The 23,273-nt window shown below is 50.4% G+C and overlaps 1 protein-coding gene across 1 annotated transcript; it reads right to left on the bottom strand.

Moving 5' to 3' along the window:
• Window positions 1-4,085: 4,085 nt before the first annotated feature.
• LOC142465778 (nuclear RNA export factor 1-like) lies at window positions 4,086-21,767 on the bottom strand. Its single transcript, XM_075570065.1, is given in 19 exon segments — window positions 4,086-4,127; window positions 4,130-4,164; window positions 4,259-4,301; window positions 6,230-6,345; window positions 7,419-7,477; window positions 7,572-7,682; window positions 7,777-7,832; window positions 8,260-8,328; window positions 8,510-8,546; window positions 11,407-11,516; window positions 12,200-12,307; window positions 12,421-12,509; window positions 12,609-12,678; window positions 12,785-12,865; window positions 13,027-13,131; window positions 13,231-13,314; window positions 16,110-16,257; window positions 16,425-16,620; window positions 21,142-21,767. Coding segments are annotated over 19 exon segments (1,587 nt in total). The 5' UTR covers window positions 21,170-21,767.
• Window positions 21,768-23,273: the final 1,506 nt, after the last annotated feature.

Below are 23,273 nucleotides of genomic sequence, written 5' to 3'. Positions count from 1 at the left end.
CCTACAAATGGAGAGTACAAGATCAGTCACTCTACCCAGGAGCGGTCGTCCTACCAAAATCTCTCCAAGAATCAACTGGCAAATCCTCCAGGAAGTCACAAAGAACCCCAGAGTAACATCCAAGGAACTGCAGGACACTCTCGCCTTGGCTAATGTGAGTGTTCATGACTCAACTATCAGATAAAGACTGAACAAGAATGGTGTTCATGGAAGGACAGCCAGGAGGAAGCCACTGCTCTCTAAAAAGAACATTGCTGCCGTCTGAAGTTCGCCAAAGAGCACATAGCTGATCCACAAGACTTCGGGAACACTGTTCTCTGGACAAAAATCAAAAAGGTAGAACTTTTTAGCCTCAATGAGAAATGTTATTTGGCGAAAAGCAAACACTCATCCCAACCGTCAAGAATGGGGGCGAGTGTGTAATGGTTTGGGGCTGCTTTGCTGCCTCAGGACTTGGACGACTTGCCATCATTAACACAACCATGAATTCTGCATTGTATCGGAAGATTCTAGAGGGGAACGTCAGGCCATCCGTCCGTGAGCTGAAGCTGAACAGAAAGTGGTTCATGCAGCAAGACAATGATCCTAAACATACAAGCAAATCTACAAAGAATGGCTGCAGAAGAAGAAATTCCATGTTTTAGACTGGCCTAGTCAAAGTCCGGACCTAAACCCCATCAAATTATTGTGGCAGGACCTGTAGTGATCTATCCATGCAAGGAAGCCCTCAAATGTCACTGAGTTGAAGCAGTTCTGTTGGGAGCAATGGGCCAAAATTCCCCAGACCCGATGTGAGAGACTGACCGGCGGTTACAGGACACGCGCAGTTGAAGTCATTGCTGCTCAAGGGGGTGCCACCAGGTACTGAATGTAAAGGGTCGCATACTTTCTCACACGCGGATATTGAATGTTTAATCACTTGTGGATAAATAAATGCTGAAAAAGTAACATGTTTGTGGCATTTGTTTGATCAGGTTATCTTTGTCTATTATTAGGACTTGGATCTAATAACATTTTAGGTTTGAAATATGTGAAAATGTTAAGGGGTTCACGAACTTTTTCTGGCCACTGTATATGCCCCTACAACTCCGGCACACCCGTCCCTCTAGCCCACGGGCCCGTGACTACATGCACAAACAGCCTCCCTTCGACTCGCTCCTCTGAACGCCTCTGGAGAAATCTCACACTCGGGCTTAGTTTATGCACTTATTTCTTTTGTCCTGTTTTAACACTGCTCTCTCCAAAGCCAAACAACACAACTTTTCCTCATTCATCAACACTCACAAATCCAATCCGCACTGTCTTTTCTCTGTACTCAAAGACCTTCTCCTGCCACTTCCCATCCCACCTTCACAAGCCTTTGCCGACCACTTTAAAAGGCATGGTGAATGCTTGACAAATCGATGCCTTCTGTTTCTTCCCCCCTCCTCTCCCACCTAAACCTCATTCCTCCATCCACTCTACTCGTTTTCTCCTGTTACAGAGTTGGACGTTTTTTAGCCGATTTTCTCTTCTCCCTCTACCACATGCCCTCTCGATCCCATCCCCTCACACCTTATCCAAACTCTTACTCCTGTCTTAGACCCCACATTTTCAATTCCTCCCTCCTCTGGCTCGGTCCCGCCCCCCTTTATTCATGCGGTGGTCACACCTATTCTCAAAAACACCCTAGACCATACATGCCTTACTAACTACCACCATGTATCTCTTCTGTCTCCAAACTACTAGAACATCTCATGTTCTCCAGTATGATTAACTTTAATCCCATGTCCTCCTGGACCCTTTACAATCTGGCTTTCGTACAGCTCACTCAGACTGTGCTCACTAAAGTAGCCAATGATCGACATGAAGCAAAATCCCATGGTCACTTTTCCCTACTAATCCTACGGGATCTCTGCTGCTTTTGATCACTTCTCCATATTCTAAACTCCCTTGGTAGCCACAACAAAGCTCTATCCTGGTTCTCGTCACACCTCTCCCATCGCACATTCTCTGTCCCTGTTGCCACCATGTCTTTGTCTCCTGTTGATCTGTCTGTTTTACCTCAGAGCTCTGTTCTGGGACCTCTCCTTTTCTCACTCTCGCATATCACTTGGTGACTTCATCAACTCGTTGGGCCTCAGGTATCATCTTGATGCAGATAAGCAGTATATATATATATATATATATATATATATATATATATATATATATATATATATATATATATATATATATATATATATATATATATATATATATATATATATATATATATATATCCCAACACTCACTTCCGTAATCCAGTCACAAGTCTCAGATTGCCCCCCTGGCTGTAATCTCGTGGATGGTGCTCCGCCAAAATAATCTTAATATGGCTAAAACGGACTATTTCCACCTAAACCAATATCCCTTTCTTCTTTCACAGTATACGGTACTACCATCTATCCTGTTGTCAAAGCACATTGCCTAGGAGTGACATGAATCGCTTGTTCTTCCATAATATTGTCAAGATCCACCCTTCCCTCTGTCACAGAACTGCAAAAACTCTAATGCATGCCCCTCTCCTCGCCCGTCTGCATTACTGTAACACACTGCTAATAGGCCTTCCTGCCTCAAAACTTTCTCCTTTGCAATCCACCTAATACTCTGCTGACAGAATAATTTCACTCTCTCCCAAAACCGTCTCTGCTCATCTCCTCCTTAAATCCCTCTCCTGGCTTCCCATCAACTTTTGGATCCCCTACAAAGTGTTCCTGCTTACCTTCACGGATCTCCCCTCATCTGCTCCTCCCTACATATCAGCACTGATCTCTCGCTATGCCCCTGCTCCTCTCCTGTGCTCTTCCCATAATTGTCTGTCTAATTTCCACCACTTTTCCCTTTACTGCTCTCTCTCGCCTTCAAGCCTTTCCCCTCCCTGCACCTTACCTGTGGAACTCCCAACATAGCACTTAGATTGTAAGCTCTCCGGGGCAGGGTTTTCTTCTCCTATTGTCAGATTTATTGCATTATAATTCCCTGTGATTGTCTATTTTATAAAGTGCAGGGTACACTGTAGGCGCTGTATAAATAAAAACAAAGAAAGGATATACTGCTCACCAACAAATAATTCTATGATGTGTGAATATGAGTTTCGCCCACAAATGCCTAGACTGGATTTGGGTGCACCTGATGAGCTGAATGAAGTATTTTTCCAAAATTAAAGAGGAAGGTGTGTTATCACCCTCTCTCTAGAAGAAAAAAAGGGGTGATGTAGAATAGCGCTAATGGGGTACTGATGATAAATAAACTCTAAATTAGAGCAACCCCTATGGGGTCTAAGGCAGCCTGGTCGAACACTGATCGTACAATCAGAGATACAGAGACAAAAAGGAAAGCGATACCGGCGCCTAATATGTCCAATTAGGTTAATAGTCCTGGGTGTCCAGATGAAAAAAGTTCAAGTCCCAATGATGTAATCTTATAATCAAGGGATGACCAGATGTGATGTCCTCCGTAAAATACAGCATGGAAGAGTACATAACGCATTGTCAGATAAGGTATAATCAGCAACAGTATGGCACTGATAAGCCAGCAGCAGGATAAATACAGAGAATGCACACGCGGTGCCTGACAGGATTAGAGTCTCTGAAAGCACAGAGTGTCAAACAGCACACAGCACACAGCAAGCTTGTAGCTGCCTCGTGGGGGATATAATTACCAACGATACACAGCTGCCTGTCTCCTCCCAGATGACGTCACTGCGTCTAACGCCCTACGCGTTTCCCTCCTGAACGGAGCTTTGTCAGGGGCGGATGAGTGACAGATGAGGCGGGACCTACTCTTTATAGTGTCTATGGTTGTCACGGCAACCCTTGGCCAATCGTAGTTTGCTAGTATGTTTACACATATTCGTTATATATATTTTTTGTGTGTAGACTTTTTTAGATTATACCCAATAAATGTTATATTTTAATAGTCCCGGAGTGCATCCACTAATGGGCTTCTAGCTAGAGGGGGTGATAACACGCCTTCCTCTATTTTTGGAAAAATGCTATATAAATAAAGATACATACGGTGTGTGTGTGTGTGTCATATACACAGCCTAAAGAAAGATGTGCGTCTCACCCTCCATCGCTGGCTGGTACGGCTATGAACACCCGGGAGAGAAAGCGCGCACTGAGTCATTGGATGGTCCCTCAGCTAAGGGTGACAGAAAGGGGAGAGCGGTTAGAACATGGGATATAGATATCTGTATCTAACATCAGAGGTTATAATGGTAGGGAGGGTCACGCACCTTCTTTAAAGATTCCATCCACCACAAAGCAAAGCAGCATGTTCTGTAAGGGAGAACAGAGAACGTGAGCGCTGGGAGGGGGGGGGGGGGGGGGAAGCATGTTCTGTAAGGGAGAACAGAGAACGTGAGCGCTGGGAGGGGGGGGGGGAAGCATGTTCTGTAAGGGAGAACAGAGAACGTGAGCGCTGGGAGGGGGGGGGGGGGGGGGGAGGGGCGGGGGGGGGAAAGCAGCATGTTCTGTAAGGGAGAACAGAGAACGTGAGCGCTGGGAGGGGGGGGGGGGGAGGGGCGGGGGGGGAAGCAGCATGTTCTGTAAGGGAGAACAGAGAACGTGAGCGCTGGGAGGGGGGGGGGGAGGGGCGGGGGGGGAAGCAGCATGTTCTGTAAGGGAGAACAGAGAACGTGAGCGCTGGGAGGGGCGGGGGGGGGGAAGCAGCATGTTCTGTAAGGGAGAACAGAGAACGTGAGCGCTGGGAGGGGGGGGGGGGGGTAAGCATGTTCTGTAAGGGAGAACAGAGAACGTGAGCGCTGGGAGGGGGGGGGGGGGAAGCATGTTCTGTAAGGGACAACAGAGAACGTGAGCGCTGGGAGTGGGGGGGGGAAGCATGTTCTGTAAGGGAGAATAGAGAACGTGAGCGCTGGGAGGGGGGGGGGGGGGGAAGCATGTTCTGTAAGGGAGAACAGAGAACGTGAGCGCTGGGAGGGGGGGGGGGGGGAAGCAGCATGTTCTGTAAGGGAGAACAGAGAACGTGAGCGCTGGGAGGGGGGGGGGGGTAAGCATGTTCTGTAAGGGACAACAGAGAACGTGAGCGCTGGGAGGGGGGGGGGGGAAGCATGTTCTGTAAGGGAGAACAGAGAACGTGAGCGCTGGGAGGGGGGGGGGGGAAGCAGCATGTTCTGTAAGGGAGAACAGAGAACGTGAGCGCTGGGAGGGGGGGGGGGGGTAAGCATGTTCTGTAAGGGAGAACAGAGAACGTGAGCGCTGGGAGGGGGGGGGGGGGTAAGCATGTTCTGTAAGGGACAACAGAGAACGTGAGCGCTGGGAGGGGGGGGGGGGGGGGAAGCATGTTCTGTAAGGGAGAACAGAGAACGTGAGCGCTGGGAGGGGGGGGGGGAAGCAGCATGTTCTGTAAGGGACAACAGAGAACGTGAGCGCTGGGAGGGGGGGGAAGCAGCATGTTCTGTAAGGGAGAAACAGAGAACGTGAGCGCTGGGAGGGGGGGGGGAGGGGCGGGGGGGGGGGGAAGCAGCATGTTCTGTAAGGGAGAACAGAGAACGTGAGCGCTGGGAGGGGCGGGGGGGGGGGAGGGGCGGGGGGGGGGGGAGGGGGGAAGCAGCATATTCTGTAAGGGAGAAACAGAGAACGTGAGCGCTGGGAGGGGGGGGGAGGGGCGGGGGGGGGGGAGGGGGGAAGCAGCATGTTCTGTAAGGGAGAACAGAGAACGTGAGCGCTGGGAGGGGCGGGGGGGGGGAGGGGCGAAGCAGCATGTTCTGTAAGGGAGAAACAGAGAACGTGAGCGCTGGGAGGGGGGGGAGGGGCGGGGGGGGGGGAGGGGGGAAGCAGCATGTTCTGTAAGGGAGAACAGAGAACGTGAGCGCTGGGAGGGGCGGGGGGTGGGAGGGGCGGGGGGGGGGGGGAGGGGGGAAGCAGCATGTTCTGTAAGGGAGAAACAGAGAACGTGAGCGCTGGGAGGGGGATGGGGAAAGCAGCGCTAGGAGGGAGGGGGGCGAAGCGCTAAGAGGGGGAAAGGGGGGGAAGCAGCGCTAGGAGGGAGGGGGGCGAAGCGCTAAGAGGGGGGAAGGGGGGGGAAGCAGCGCTAGGAGGGAGGGGGGCGAAGCGCTAAGAGGGGGGAAGGGGGGGAAGCAGCGCTAGGAGGGAGGGGGGCGAAGCGCTAAGAGGGGGGAAGGGGGGGGAAGCAGCGCTAGGAGGGAGGGGGCTCAGTAAGTGTGGCAGATAGAGAGAAGACTCACCGAGTGAGCGTTGATATCCACTACAAAGGAGTTGAGGTCGTGCTGGGTCCTGGGAAGCTCGCTCAGAAAGCTCACCACGTTCAGGCGCTTGTACTTCAGCAACTTGTAACGCAGATCTGGGGGGGGGGGGGGAGGGAAGGCATGAGGCAGAGAGCGAGAGGGGGCGCCGACGCAGAGAGCGAGAGGGGGGGGCAGAGAGCAAGAGAGGGGGGGCAGAGAGCAAGAAAGGGGGGGGGGGGGGGCAGAGAGCAAGAAAGGGGGGGGGGGCAGAGAGCCAGAGAGGGGGGGGCAGAGAGCCAGAGAGGGGGGGGCAGAGAGCCAGAGAGGGGGGGCAGAGGCAGAGAGCAAGAGAGGGGGGGGCAGAGGCAGAGAGGGGGGGGCAGAGGCAGAGAGGGGGGGGCAGAGGCAGAGAGCAAGAGAAGGGGGGGCAGAGGCAGAGAGCAAGAGAGAGGGGGGGCAGAGGCAGAGAGCAAGAGAGAGGGGGGGCAGAGGCAGAGAGCAAGAGAGGGGGGGCAGAGAGCAAGAGAGGGGGGGGGCAGAGAGCAAGAGAGGGCAGAGGCAGAGAGCAAGAGAGGGGGGGTAGAGAGCAAGAGAGGGGGGGTAGAGAGCAAGAGAGGGGGGGTAGAGAGCAAGAGAGGGGGGGTAGAGAGCAAGAGAGGGGGCAGAGAGCAAGAGAGGGCAGAGGCAGAGAGCAAGAGAGCAAGAGAGCAAGAGAGCAAGAGAGGGGGGTAGAGAGCAAGAGAGGGCAGAGGCAGAGAGCAAGATAGGGGGGTAGAGAGCAAGAGAGGGGGGGTAGAGAGCAAGAGAGGGCAGAGGCAGAGAGCAAGAGAGGGGGGGCAGAGGCAGAGAGCAAGAGAGGGGGGGCAGAGAGCAAGAGAGGGGGGGGCAGAGAGCAAGAGAGGGGGGGGCAGAGAGCAAGAGAGGGGGGGCAGAGAGCAAGAGAGGGGGGGCAGAGAGCAAGAGAGGGAGGCAGAGAGCAAGAGAGGGGGGGCGCAGAGGCAGAGAGCAAGAGAGGGGGGGGCGCAGAGGCAGAGAGCAAGAGAGGGGGGGGCGCAGAGGCAGAGAGCAAGAGAGAGGGAGCAGAGGGCAGGGGGCAAGAGGGCAGGGGGCAAGAGGGCAGGGGGCAAGAGGCAAGAGGGCAAAGAACAAGAGGGGCATCTATGCCCCTGCAGATGCAAACAGTACTTACTTGGGTCTTTGAGCCTTTTCACATTCCTGCTGTCCATAAAATATTCCCCTAGACTGCTCCTGTGCAGAAGGGAGGGTGGGCACAGATGTCAGACACAGGGGGGGGTTTAGGGTCTGGGAACGGGGGGAGGGGAGAGAAAGTGGTAACACTGACCTGGAGGAGACCTGTCCCGGGAGGTAGGGAATGCTGAGGGAGCAGCAGGCTTCATCGTGATAAACATTCAGTAGGTCCTGCCTGTTCTCAGCATCGTAATAGGAATAATACCTACAGAAGGGGGAGACAAGGTGAGGGGGCGCAAGAGAAGGACGAAAGGAGACAGACCCCACAGCATCAGAGAAGAGGTTGTTTGTAAACTCACTGTTGCAGGAACCGCAGCACCAACGCTTTAATGTCGTCTGTTCCCAGGTAACTGCCCTGAGAGAGAGAGAGAGGAGGCATGAGAAAAAGGCAGACAGGCCTAGGCGCACGCCCGCAGGAGACCCCAGACGCACGCCCGCAGGAGACCCCAGGCGCACGCCCGCAGGAGACCCCAGGCGCACGCCCGCAGGAGACCCCAGGCGCACGCCCGCAGGAGACCCCAGGCGCACGCCCGCAGGAGACCCCAGGCGCACGCCCGCAGGAGACCCCAGGCGCACGCCCGCAGGAGACCCCAGGCGCACGCCCGCAGGAGACCCCAGGCGCACGCCCGCAGGAGACCCCAGGCGCACGCCCGCAGGAGACCCCAGGCGCACGCCCGCAGGAGACCCCAGGCGCACGCCCGCAGGAGACCCCAGGCGCACGCCCGCAGGAGACCCCAGGCGCACGCCCGCAGGAGACCCCAGGCGCGCACACAGGCGCTCACCTTGCATGGGGGGAGTGTAGTGGGAGTTTCCACATCAAAAGTGATCGGGGGAGGAAGATCGTGTCCATCCTGGGGGGAGAGAGACAAAACCAAAGAAAGGGGGGGGGGGGGAAAGATTGTTGTGAGGTAGGGGGAGTAGGAGGGGAGAGTTAATTGCACTGCAGCGATCTCACCAACACCACACAGACAAACACACCAACGTGTGTGTGTGTGTAACATGCATTAACAGAGCAGTGAAATGGAGTCTTACCAGTCGCAGTAATTTTGGGAACCTCTCTCGCACGGCACTGTCGTCCAGGGGGATCCGCAGGAGGATGGACAGACAAACAGACAGGAACACAGACAATGTCAGAGCCTGCAGACAACATCCCTCCCCCCACTCCATAGTGTGCCATGTACTGGTCTTAGTAGTGGGAGGGGGAAGTTCCAGTCCTGAAACACTGTTTTAAGTCTGCAAACGAGTTAGCAAGCTCTGCAAGGAACAGGCTGCCAGTGTTCTTATAAAGGCACCCAGGATGAAGGGTGACCCTGCTCCCCTACACCACAAGGAGGCAACATTATCATCCACGCAGCTATGTATTTCGCTGCACTGAACAGGGGCTGGGAAGAATGTTACAATAATACCAGCACCACACAGCTTACAATCTAAACCTCAGTGTCTGCCCTCTCCTCATTGGCTGAACATCAGCATTAAAGGGTCAATGCCCCCCCCCCCAGTAATTACTCTTAGAACACCCCCTTCATCTCAAAAGAATCCCCCCCCCCAACTCCCCACTATAGTCACCTGTGTTTTCCTCACCTGCCAGTGAGCTGAGCTAGATAATACCAAGACTAACATGGGCGATGGGGGTTAGGCGCGACGGGGGCCAGAAACTGGGTTTTAAGCCCCCCTAACATTCCCTATTTTACATGCCCCTACAATGTATCAGTGTCAGACTTGTATAGAACGGCATACTCTGTATAAGAGCATCGGGCGACATGGAGTGCACTGGGATTTGGTGTATAAATCTTCCCTCCACATGGGAGGGGAAAGGGAGGATTTTGCAGTTGGAACTGAAAGAGGAGAAGGGAGTGAGGAAAGGAGATGATAGTGCGGTGCAGAGGAGAGAGATGGGAAATTGGGTGTGGGGAGAGATTGGGGGGGGGGGGGGCAGTGACACCCTGAGCACAGCCTCCCCCAGCGCTGCCAGAGCCGCTGCTGCAACTCCCTCCTCCCCGGAAACCTCCCCCATCACCGCGTGATACATACTCATGCTCCAGCAACATTATTGGGGGGCCGTGTAGGCTCTCCCCCTTTTTCTCCTTACAACTCCTCCTCGGGAGCCCTTCTGTACGTAGCGCCGTCCCCGGCAGGGTTTTATTTTACTCCTTCCCCCACACCCAGAGTCTTGCGGCCCCCCTCCTCCTGGCAGGGAGAAGATAGGGGGAGGTGAGTGCGTGTGTGAGGGAGGGGGGGAGGGCAGAGCATGGCGCCCTTTATTCTCTCTGCCCCCCACCCACTGCGGTCTCCATTCTGGCGGCTGTTTTGAGATCTGCCTTAGGTTGCCCCCCCTTGGGGGAACTTACCCGTCATAGACCAAACAGCCGCTTTCCATCATCAGGGTGGGGGGTGCTGCGTGAAAGTGATTGGCGGGGAGATGGGGTGGGGGGTGTGGAGGTAACATCTAACACAATGCTTCTTCTGCAAAGCTGGGGGGGTGGGTAACTTACAACCCCCCCACGGTAAGCGGGAGGAGAAGGTGGGGGAGGGGAAGAGCCTGCAGAATTAGATGGACTGGGAGAGGCCGTGCTGTATGGGATTGGGGTGGGGGGGGGATGGAGTGTGGGGGAAAGGGTGAAGGAAGGAGCTTTAAAGATGGAGAAAAATGAAATAAAAATCAGCCATGAGTGAAAGCGAGGGGGAGGCAGAGAGGAGAGAGGGAGAGCGAGCAGAGAGAAAGAGGGAGGGAGAGAGAGAAGGAAATAATGACTGAGAAATGAGTGGAGATGGAAAAGGGACATAAGCGCCTTGTGCTTCAGATCTAAATCGCCCTGCAGATCCATCCGACAGGTAATTCAAACCCCATGAAAGTTGCGGTGAGGGGGCTGCAATATTTGAGCCTAATATTAAATAACAGCTTGTCGTGCCGACACTCGCACACCCGGCTGAGGCGATGTACATGCAGCTCAGCGAAACGATCGCCCCTCCCTGTATATACCTGCACCCCCAACTGTGGCTCAGCGGAACACACACTCGCAATGTGAAGGAAAAAACAGGTGACTTTGTTTATTTCCATCGACCCCTCCCCCGCCCCACCCCCCAATTTGGGGAAACAGATGACTGTCAGATAACAGCACCCCAAGCTGCGCAAAAAGGTTTCCAATTACAAAAATATGAATTTCTAGCTATTTTTGCTTACTGCTTAAGGTATACCCCGCGCTCAAGATTACCAACCATGTGCGCTGCGCATTATAAATACACAAACAGGATGTTAAATATAGATACATCTATAAACACACACACACACACACACACACACACACACACACACACACACACACACACACACACACACACACACACACACACACACACACACACACACACACACACACACACACACACACACACACACTTTCTGAACAAATGCTGCCCACCTTCGGAGGCCGTATGCATTCCCCGATTTGTGTGCGTTGCCAATATAGAATCTATAGGTGTGTGCTTCGTAGGCGGAAATATGGTGTAAAAAAGGAACACTTTCAATAAATAGCTTTGATGACGAGGATTTCATTAGTTAAATGTAGCTCAGCGTCACAGGCGTACATTAGATTTTATTTGTATGGAATCAGCATTTTTTACAGGGCAGTACAATGTGGGAGGGAAGGTGTGTGATTATATATATATATATATATATATATATATATATATATATATATATATATATATATATATATATATATAATATATAATGGTCAGCGGAATGCTCCGAGCCCACTCACATCCTGTCTTCCCCCCGGAACCTCCAGCCTGAGTGAGTATGAATCTCCTGCCAGTCCACTCACTGTGTGTAAATCAGACGTTATACGCTGACTGTTTCCATGCCAGTCCTGTTGAAATAAGAATTTCCTGCCCCGCACGTTGGGGGAGGGAGAGACCACCATACTGACCTGATGTAGCTGGTGTGGTCTCTGAAGTTGTCACACAACGGGTTTCCATCCAACCACAGTTCCTCCAGCTTCAGACCTTTTATCCGGTCAAGTTCACGGTCAGACATAAGCTGCACAGAGTAAAGGGACAAAGTGACCTAATGACAGCGACGTGTTAAATGGGTTAAAGCAGGGGCGTGCACACCTTATCCCCTGCACCCCCTGCCTGCTCTCCCCACTCTTACCTTGTCTCCAGCGTCAAATGACGCAGCGCCATCGGAGACAAGGTAAGAGAACTTACAGAGGCCTCACACAGTCCCCCGGCATGTCATTTAAATGCTTTGGGGAAGAGCACCAGGCCTCTAAGCGCCTCGCCCCCAAGTTTGAGCACCCATGGGTTAATGGGTTAGCCGCACGTAGGGGCAAAGTGACCTAATGACAGGGGCGTGTTTAATGGGTTGAAGCAGCACTGTGTTAGGAGATGTTACCTAGGCTACCTTGATATTATGCTAGAAGGGTTATGAGAGGTTACCTCCCCGCCCCCCACCCCATCTAAAGCAGACAACGCCAGTCCTTAAGGCCACCAACAGATCAGGTTTACAGGATATCCCTGCTTCAGCACAGGTGGCTCAATCAGTGGACCCCCCCGTGCTGAAGCAGGGATATCCTGAAAACATGACCTGCTGGTGGCCCTTGAGGACTGGAGTCGCCCACCCCTGGGTTAAAAGGTCAGTCACTTCAACGCTGCTCTCCAGGCTTGTGACAGAGGCCAAGTACATGTTGTGGAGATTAGAGAGAGGGGGGGGGGTCTCACCTGGTTCTGGGACAAGTTTAGGATCTTTAGGTTGGGGACTTTGAGGTGAAGCTCTGTCATGTCATCCAGTCTGTACAGTTTGTTATTACTGATGTCCAAGGACAGCAGCTGTGGGGACAAGAGTTCAGAATAAGACGAGAGCATAGGAACCAACACACTATACACACTGCGTAAAACACACTTATTTATAAACATCGATATACAAATTCAAACAAGGTTACCTCCGGCACATTCTCTGCGATGATCCGCAGCATGGTGTGCATACAAATTCTCCTGTTCAGAACCAGGTCTATCTTATTAGCAATCAGGTCTGTGACAGAGGGGGAAAGAGAGAGGGGCGAAGTGAGGGACTGCAAGGGGAAAGAGGAGGGGAGGGACTGTATGGGAGAGAAAGGGAGAGGAGAGGTACCTGGGTCACTGCGCAGGGATTTCATATCTAGGACTTGCTGTGCTCCGTCATATCTCTTCTGCATGCAGCTCTGAGACACAAAACAGGAAGAGACAGGCCTAAAACACACGCAGCGACACACGCAGCGACACACGCAGCGACACACGCAGCGACACACGCAGCCCTCTCCCAGGTACCTTGAAATGTTCTATTTCTTCATCTTTCATATCCCGTTGGAGGGAGGGAGGCGGCGGAGACGGGCGTGTTAATATAGTGACCTGAGGAAGGCAGAGAGTCAGAGGGAGGAAAGTATAAGAAGAGAGGGGACACAGAACGATGAGAGGGTCATGGGGGGGGGGGGGGGAAGAGCAGGAGACGCGGAGGGACAGAGGTGAAGAGAGGGGGAGTATTAGGATGGCCGGAGGACCTCCCTTCTCACCTTGAAGTTCTCTCGATCTGTGAAAGTCCTGGACATGTGCTTCAGCGCTTTGGCAGTGGCTGCGTCCTCCACATAGAAGTGAACCCGAGAGTGATCACAGTGATACTGGGGTGAGAGGGAGTGAGAAAGAAAAAGGGGTGGGGTGAAACGAGGGTGGGGCAAAACGAGGGTGGGGCAAAACGTGGGAGGGCAAAAAGCTCATACCTCCAAGGGCGTGAATGGCACGCTACAGGCACCTTGCAGATGGCCGAGCAGCCAGCCCTCGTCATATTTGTTCCCATGCGGAATCTGCGTTGAGAGAGGAAGTAAGCAGTAGTACTAACAACCTCCGCACAATTTCCCTTTTCTATTAGTGACAAATACAACCAACTGGCGACATTGAAAGGGTGAAGGTTGGAAAAAAAAAAAAAAAGGAGAGAGACGCGTCCATCAGGTTCAACCTATGCTAAATTTAGGCGACAGATACTTTATCCTATATTTGTACTCGCAGTATATTGATCCAGAGGAAGGCAAACAAAAACCCTTGTGGACACATTATCTAGTGATGTCTCATAAGGGGAAACAAATTCCTTCCGGAGTCCAAATACTGGCAATCAGATTACTCCCTGGATCAACATCCTTCCCATGTTACTTATATGGTATATCCCTGTATACCTTTCTAAAAAGATCACAGTCTCCATGGGTAATGAATCCCGCATTGTAACTGCCCTTACTGTAAAGAACCTTTCCTTTGTTGCTGGTGAAATCTCTTTTTCTCCAACCTTAAGGAATGACTGTCACGGTAAGGAGGGGGGGCGCAAGGAGACGGGGACAACCGGCAGGTGGGCGCAGGGGGTAAAAGATTGCGCTCCCCTGCCTTACTCAACTTAGAGACTGCATTCTCTAAAGTAGCAAGAGACTGAAGCAAAAAAAATGTCTTCTCTCTGCCGACTTCTCATTCAGAAGCATGGCGTTAGCCTGGCATTTCTCACACCTCCTTTTCGCTCTCTCTCTAGCCAATGTGTTATTGTCCCTGGTTAATCTGTCTGTGGTAACTCGGGGCTCGGTTCTGGCTCCTCCCTAGCACTTGGTGGCCTCATCAACTCCTTTACAGTTTAGGTATCAACCTCTAGGTAGATATATCTATACTCCCCCTAACCTCACACATGCTATACAGTCCTAAGGCTAAGGTCCCGCTGCCTCGGTCAGCGCGCCCGCACTGCATGCAGGCGTCGCGCTGAGAGGCAATTGACCGCTACCTGCGTTCTGTAGAGAGCTGGAGCGGGGGGTTGTGGTTTGAGCGGAGGGTCCGTTCATCCACCACACACCACACTTTCCCCCGCAGCTCCTTCCCTGCTCTCCTCCCTCCCCTCATTGTCTGACTGCCGCACCACGTGACGCGTCAGAGCTGCAAATCACAAGGAGCTTGCAGCACCGGCCAGCTGACGCGTCACAGCACGCAGTCAGCCACGTCAGAAGGAGCTAGCGGGGACCTCCAGACTGGAGGAAAGAGGCTGATGGCTCGCGGCCGCCGGACACAGCAGACCAAAGCCTAACAAGCCTAAGATTGCCTTGTGGCCATATCCTCCTGGATGGCGCTCTGCTGCCTCAAGTCTAAAACAGAACGCCTCATATTTCCTCCTAAACCTGGCCCAATTCCTCTTTTCCCATCACAGTAAGCAATCACCATGTTACCAAATGAAGTTAAAAGTGTGGCGTTTGACTACTTCTCCACTCACATTCATGCTCTGACTAATACTCGTCAAATCTTCCTCTGTAGTATTACCAAGATCCGCCCTTTACTCAGTCACCCTACTGCTTAAACTCTGATGCCCTTATCCTCTCCTCTCTGGGTTATTAGAACTGCCCTCACTGTCTCGCCAGTTTATTTGCAATCTAACCACATTTCTGCAGCTAGAATCCTTAGGCTAAGGCCCCGCTCCCTCAGTCAGTGCGCCCGCACTGCAGACAAGCGGCGCGCTGACAGGCACAGACCACGATATGCGGTTTGTAGGGTGCCGGAGCGGGGCAAAACTTTGGCAGGTCTTAGATCGTGGTGACAGGCAGACATACAGACAGAAACTTTTCCCCTGCAGCTCCTTCCCTGCTCCCCTCCCAAGCCGCCTCCCATCCGTAGCTCCTTCCCTCATTGGCTGACTGCCGCACCACGTGACGCGTCAGAGCTGCAAATCACTAGGAGCTTGCAGCATCGGCCGGCTGACGCGTCACAGCACGCAGTCAGCCAAGTAGTAAGGAGCCAGCGGGGACCTCCACACTAGAGGAAAGGGGCTGGTGGTCCGCTGCCGCGGGGCCGCACGCGCCGCCGGACGCGCCGCCGGACGCAGCGGGACCAAAGCCTTACACTTCTCAGAACATCTCATCTCCTCATTAAATCCCCCACCTACAAAGTTCTCCTTATCTTACAAGGCTCTCCCCTACATATCCGCTTTGATTTCTCGATACGCCCAATGCTCACCTCCTTTGTTCTGCTTATAAAATGGTTGTCTCCCCTTGCATCTCTACTGCTCCTATCACATTAAACCATTTTCCCTCACTGCCCCTAGACAAGAAACCCCCCTCACACTACGGGTGCCAAGCACCCTTTCTCCACACAACTAAAATCGAACCTGAAAAAACACCTTCTGAAAGAAGCATTTCAATAGCCTGGACCCATGGCTACTGTCGATCCCCCATTCGTACCAACAATTGTGTCCAAGCTGTCATCAACTGCACTTATTCCCTCACCTGCGGTCTCCTAACATGTCATTAAGATAGTAAGCTCTCCGGGGCAGGGATTTCCTTGTGTCTGACTCGGTTCGTTACACTTATTGTAATATAATTCCCTGCAATGTATTGTCTATTTTGTAAAGTGCTGCGTACATTGCTCCCGTATCTAAATATACATACATTAGTGACTTATTTGGGCATCAGAGGAGCTCAGGGTAAGAGGGTCACTGATAAGAATTTTAAGCAGCTTCCTGGAGGAAGCAAGAGAGAGACTCGCAAGGAAATAAAATGAATAAAATAGACTTTCAGCATGGGCTATTCAAAGCAGATTACAAACCTTATTATCCTGCCTCAATGGTGACCCCTGCCCCGCTTACCGTGACCTTGAACCAGGTCTTTCTGTCGTCACTGGCTTCGGTTTTGTCCTGGGGGGGTGTGTCCCTGCGCGGACCACCGGGGAAGTTTCCCCTGTCCTTCCCTGGTCCTTCGTCTCTCCTCCTTGCTCCCCCACGGCCATACGGAGTGCTAAGAAAGAAGAGGAAGGAGAAAGAAGAGGAAGGAGAAAGAAGAGGTGAAAGGAGAAAGAAGAGGTGGAAGGAATGGTGGAAGAGGATCAAAGATAAATCAAACTGTTCCCCCTCCTCCCCCACCACGCTGCCCCTCTCCCCCACAGAGCACGGCAGCCCACTCACTATCGTGGTCGGAATGAGTTGTGGGCTTCACTCATGGCTACATCTCCGTCATCTTCCAGCCGGGAGCGGGGATTGGGTCCGTGGCCCCCCTGGTTCCGATACTTGTGGGACCCCTCGCTGTACATCTTGTCCCGGAACGAATCCCGTCCCTTCCTCCTCTTCATGGAAAACCCACCGCTGAACCTGTCGTCATGCTCTGAAAATATAGATAACATTAGGACATGCTGACACCCCCCCCCCCTCCCATCACCTTACACTACTTCCCATCTTGTGTCTCATTCTCAGACCCCCAGAGATCACCAGCACCCCCCCCCCCGTGACATCACAAACACCCTTTATCTCTGTGACATGTCAACGGCATCCAGAATCCCAACCTGGGGCGGGGGAAGGGGAGAAACGTAAACCAGATTAATTTATCACGGTATCTATTCCAGAGGCATAAACCTTATCAGTAAGTATGATAACAGTACATGGCTACATTAAGTGAACAGGGTTATACATTATATACAAAGACATTGTATGAACCGTTAAAGATAACATAGGTTATAGGCATATTTAACTTGACGGCAGAGTGCCATGCGTTGCCACTATGTGAATGTTGACACAAGGTTTACTGCCCTGCAGCTCCCATGTTGATCGTAAAGTTGGTTCCATCTATAAATATTCTGTTTTTGCAATATTTTGTATTTATTTCCTTTTTTGCTCTAGTTTTTATGCATGTTTGTGCTGGTTCATGTGCAGTACAAAAGAGCACTCCTGTATGGTAATACTTTAAGTAGTTCTACATCTTTCATACTTCGCAAAACAGAGACAAGAAAACAATCAACTCACAGGTCAACTAAACTAGATCCTATATGCATGTGATAGATACATTACACTGATAATAGGGTGCAGCACTGAGAACTTCGTGCTAAATGAACCAAAGAGCAAAAAAAAGGAGGTTCCACCAAAGGAAAGACATTTTGAGGGGAGCACAGCAAACAGGTAGTACAACTTAACTTTCTGAAATAAATATTAAACATACATCACTAAGAATAATATTAAAAAGTGAGACATTTAGGGAAGTGCAGTGATAAATTACAAACCTGACTTAAATGTGCAGGAATAACCAGACAGCACCTACTTAATGGCTGATCACTGCTAGGGATAATCACTTAGGAAAAAAGGATCCAGCGCTCCACGGTTTTCTAAATAAAGAAATGTATTGTGCCACACAACGTTTCGACCAATAGGTCTTTCTCAAGTGACTAGAAGATTCTTCAAACAGATCTGACATTAGGCCAAATATGTAAGGAAACACCTAGATTTGCCTATCAAAGAGGTGAAAATATCAAGGATATTCTGATAAAAGCAGAAAAAGGTACATTACGTAGGTTCACACTTTCTTAGTGATCCAAAATCAGGCTGCTATAAGTGTTTTAATTGCTCGGTATGCAATAGCTTAATGACAGGCGATGTATTTTGTCACCCAAGAAGTGGTGCAAAATTTAAAATTAACAAACGCATCACCTGCACTACCACACAAGTTGTATATATTATTAAATGCCCCTGTGGTCTTTTATATGTGGGTAAGACAAACAGGAGTCTGAAGACCAGATTCATTGAACATAAAAGCAGGATCAATAATAAATCAGAAAACACTGTTTTTATTGACCACTGTATAGACCACAAACATCCAGTCTCATCCCTTCGTTTAATGGAGATAGAGCACATAAAAAGAAAAGCAACAGGCATTGATATTAATACACTTCTACTACAGCGAGAGACATACTGGACATACACTTTAGATACAGTTCATCCTAAAGGGTTAAACGATTACATATCATTCAACTGTTTTCTTAAAAGGAGATAGAAATGTTTCTCAGGTGGCATGGCTGCTGTTGGTGTTAATGCCTTAAATGTGAGTAAGCTTCAGCACAAATTGACAAGCATTCCAAAAGTTATATGTTGATTTTTGCACTTACTACTTTTACACTGGTTCACATTATAGAACGTCACCCCTGATCACATATAATGAATTTTTTCTATGCATATTAAAGGACTGATATTGCACACTGAGAGACATGGAAGAATAGCCCACATTCACAGGAGGAGAGCCGAAGACCAGGATGACAACAAAGGAACCATGACGACGGAGGACGCAGGAGGATTTCCTAAACCACAATGCAGAGAGAGGGAAGGCCAGCAACTCACAAGATGAGTGAGCAGCCCCCAAAGGATCACGAGGATAGGAGAACCAATCCAAACACGATGGCAGACGTCAGAACTGGCCGACAGATAGAGGAAGATGACGCTGGAACGCAAGCGCTGATGGCGCATGCGCAGAAGAGGATGATGACGTCACCGAAATGCAAAAACCGGAAGAAGATCAAGAAACCGGAAGAAGACTCTCACGAACTGTTGTGGCACTGTATGAAGATAGGACTGATCAGGGGAGACGGATTGGGGACGGCTGGGGTGATTTTTTACATGTTTTCACCTGTTTTGTTAATGTTAGAATATATATATACTGGGTAGATCCTCATTTGGTGTATGCCTAGTCACTTGAGAAAGACCTATTGGTCGAAACGTTGTGTGGCACAATAAATTTCTTTATTTAGAAAACCGTGGAGCGCTGGATCCTTTTTTCCTGAGTATACTTTGGATTTTGCCTGGCAGGTACTTCCTTGAACCAGCAGCACCGGTAAACTGTATGTCTTATCTTATTTGTGGAGTGCAGCCTTAACCCCCTTTACATTGCCAGGGATAATCACTTAGCATGGGGATACACGGCTTTCCGTATAATGGCTCAAAAATTAATAGGGCTCCAATTATAAGCTCAGCAAAGAAGGGGAAGGATCCGGGTCCAGCCGCTCCAAAAAAAAGGATTAGAACTCACCAGCAAAGAGGTTAAAACATGTTACTTTATTAAACTACATAAAAATCAAAAAACGAACAGCACAGAAACTCTCCCACGCGTTTCACGCCCACTATGGCGCAGTGGGCGTGAAACGCGTGGGAGAGTTTCTGTGCTGTTCGTTTTTTGATTTTTATGTAGTTTAATAAAGTAACATGTTTTAACCTCTTTGCTGGTGAGTTCTAATCCTTTTTTTTGGAGCGGCTGGACCCGGATCCTGCCCCTTCTTTGCTGTTACGTGTGAGGATCAGCGTCCACCACCGGATGCGGAAGCAGCTGCAGACCAAACAGAGGGAGACGCTTTCACAAGCACAGCGTCAGGACTGGAGCTACACTGGTGACCCTTTGTGAGTCGCGTGGACTCCACACCGGGCCTGGCCTGGCCAGGGCTTGGGACTGAGTGAGTATCTTAGTTCCTTATTATATTAGCCCTCTCTTGCTGCACCCGTGTAACGTGCTTTCTTAACCAGCCTTTCACCCTCATTTACCGGTGTCAACTCCGTTTATTAATCATTTTGCCCTGCTTGGCATTTACTACATATGCACGTTTGCTCTTGGAGCTTATACACGGTTGCTGTTTTCCAGTTCCAATTATAAGCTCTCAAAAATGTCAACACCACCCTTTTCTGCCATCAGGGAACTGCTAGTATTACAACAGCCTGTGTCATGGTTGTGAAGTTGCCTCACCTGAGTACGAACCCTTCAGCCAAATCGCAATGTCTGTAAATCCTTGTTGATAATCTGCACCACTCGGGGTATTAACATTTAGGTAATCCCCTCCGGGATACTCTGTAGTGCCCTGAACCAGCCAGTAACCAACAGCAACAGACAGGTGGTTGGACGCACAATGAAATGAAGGTATTCCTCCGTAGACTGTCTGATATACCGACTAAGCCGTTATACCACACCTGTCTGAGCCCCTACACTGACCACTCTCCTCTGTGGCGTTCTCATCTCACTGCAGACCCTGCATCTAGTCGTCTATCATGGTCTACAAACACAGGGCTTAATCACTATATCAGACTAGAATACCTTCATTTCATTGAACGTCCAACCACCTGCCTGTTGCCGTGGGTAACTGGCTGTTTCAGGGCACCGCAGAGCATCCCGGATGGGACAAGCCTGTTGGTGTTTATACCACGAGCGGTGCAGATTATCAAATTAACCCCCACCACGACTATATACCCCATCCCTCCATATTACCCCCCCTCTCCCTCAAATGGTCTCCCCCACAGCACTATATACTCTTTCCCCTCAAAAATGACCCTGCACGACACTATATACCCACCCCCTGCACTGTTTATACCACGGGCGGTGCAGATTATCAAATTACCCTTCACACCAATATATACCCCTCTAAAAATTGCCCCTCACACCACTATATACCAATTCCCCCACCACTATATACCAATTCCCCCCACCACTATATACTGCTTCCCCTCAAATTGCCCACCCCCACTATATACCCACCCTCTTAGTACTATATACCAATCCCCCTCAAACTACATCCCACATAACTAAATACCCCTCTCCCACCACTATATACTCTTTCCCCTCAAAAATACCCCTGTACACCACTATATACCCATCCCTGTTTATACCACGAGTAGATTATCAAGTTACCCCCACACCACTATATATGCTCCGCCACTCCTTCCCTTCAAATTACCTCTGCACACCACTATATACCCCTCCCCCAGCACTATTTATACCACGAGTGGTGCAGATCAAATTATACCTCCACACCACTATATAACCCATCCCTCAAATTACCCCCCACACCACAATATACCCCTCCCCCACACATCCCCCGGGTCTCACCTCTGTAGGACCGGCCTCTCGCTGCCATCTCAGACCGACTTTGTCCCTGACTCCGGTTCCCCCTCGCGAGATGACGTATTTCCGCGCACCACAGCCGGCTCTCTCGGTCACCGGGGCAACGGGTCTGAAACCTGCCGGAAATGACGTTGGTACAGCAATTTCCCGCGCATGTGCCATGAGTAAGGAACCAAAGCCCGGGGCAGGGCCAGTGACGGGGAAAATCAGTGGGCGTGGTTTAGGCGGTGTCGTCACCGGAGAACAAATCAAATCCTCCCAGGAGGCGTCACTAAGCGAAGCTACAGGCTGTTAACGCGCATGCGCATTAAGGTTAAACAAAGCTCTCCTTCTCTTCTCCTCACAGCGTCAATAAACTTTATTGACAAAACCAGCGCACGGACAATGAACAAAAGCTTTGTGATACTATGTGGGTCTCCAAGGTGGCTACCAGGACAGAAGCCCCATTGCGAGTTTGCTCTGTAATGCCGCGCTTATAGTGGCGGCGACGCGACGTCGTCCGAAAGCAAATGCATTGCCACCGCCGCGTGCGCTTATAGTAAGCGCAACGCGACAATGCGACGGAACGACGTCGCAAAAACTGGTAGCCAGCAATATTTGATTTTTCAAGGACTGTCGCCTCATGTGACAGCCCCTGAACCAATCAAATGCCAGGAAACACGCGCCACCGCAATCCAGCAAAATATAACTTTCGCCTGTGGTGACGTCACCCGTCTTGTCGCCATCGACTGCACTATAAGTGCGACCTAATGCTCCGCTTATAGTGCCAGCAACGTCAGGCTGCGGGTGCTGGAAAAATCAAATTGAGATGACTTCCAGCGATCGCGACCAAGTCGTCGACAGCGGCAATGCATTTGTTTTGACACAACGTCGCTGTCACCGGCACTATAAGCGCAGCCTAAGCGGGGAAGCAGAATACATGTAATAAAGAAGGGTTCTTAATACAGGCATACTCCACATTAACGTACGCAATGGGACCGGAGCATGTATGTAAAGCGAAAATGTACTTAAAGTGAAGCACTACCTTTTTCCCACTTATCGATGCATGTACTGTACTGCAATCGTCATACACGTGCATAACTGATGTAAATAACGCATTTGTAACAGGCTCTATAGTCTCCTCGCTTGCGCACAGCTCCGGTACAGGTAGGGAGCCGGTATTGCTGTTCAGGATGTGCTGACTTGCGCATGCGTGAGCGGCCGTTTGCCTATTGAGCGAGATGTACTTACTTGCGAGTGTACTTAAACCGGGGTATGCCTGTACTTATTCTTCGGATACATCACGTACCACTCCTTCTGGAAACCTTTTACCTTTTTTTAAATGGAGAAGCATGGACGAAGTCAAAGGAGAACCTGCACAGCTGGTCTCCCCAGTGATCCAGGCATCCGTGTGTAAGGTCCGAGGAGAGATGAATATCAAGTCCAATTTATACAAGTGTTTCTCCCTGTAATAAATAAGGGGACCTCTCCGTTCTCTGCACCGGCTGCCTGTAAAATGGGTGAATTTATGACGAGTTTGGCTTGTTGACATTCAAGGAAAAAAGTGTGGTGTGATAAGCGCTAAAAGCTATAATATTGGGTGAAACAAAATATACAATAATAAACAATTGTGCAACAATATACAATACACCTTACAAATAATAAGGCAAGGCTGTCAGGAATAACAGAAACCAAACAATACAAACCGGCGCCTAAAAAGTCCAAAGTGGATCTGTATAAAGTCCAAATGGATGGAATACCAAGTTGTAAATCCAATCTTGTGCTTCCAAAATCCACAGCAAGTCGTTATCTGGCATATGAAAAGCAAACAGAGAAAATCATCATAGTGCAATACTGCTACTAAAATACATGGACAAGACAAACAGGACCAGACAAACAGTGAACAAACACAAGCAAGGCTGAAAAAATAATACAAAGAGTTAATTTAATACATATAATTAAAATGAGTCAAGAACGCTGGCAGATGACGAATCCAGTTTAGAAAAACCGGAATCCTACTCACAAGATGTTCGTATTAAATGCGCAGTGATAAGAAGGTAAGGTGTTATCTCCCACGGCATCAGATTGATATCGGCTGTCTCAGGACTGCTCCACACGCTGTCCCTCACTCCTTGGCC

Source organism: Ascaphus truei, chromosome 14 (genome assembly GCF_040206685.1).
Source record: "Ascaphus truei isolate aAscTru1 chromosome 14, aAscTru1.hap1, whole genome shotgun sequence".
NCBI classification, from domain to species: Eukaryota; Metazoa; Chordata; class Amphibia; order Anura; family Ascaphidae; genus Ascaphus; species Ascaphus truei.
Note: the sequence above shows the minus strand (reverse complement) of the source record. Positions and strands in the feature narration are given on the sequence as shown.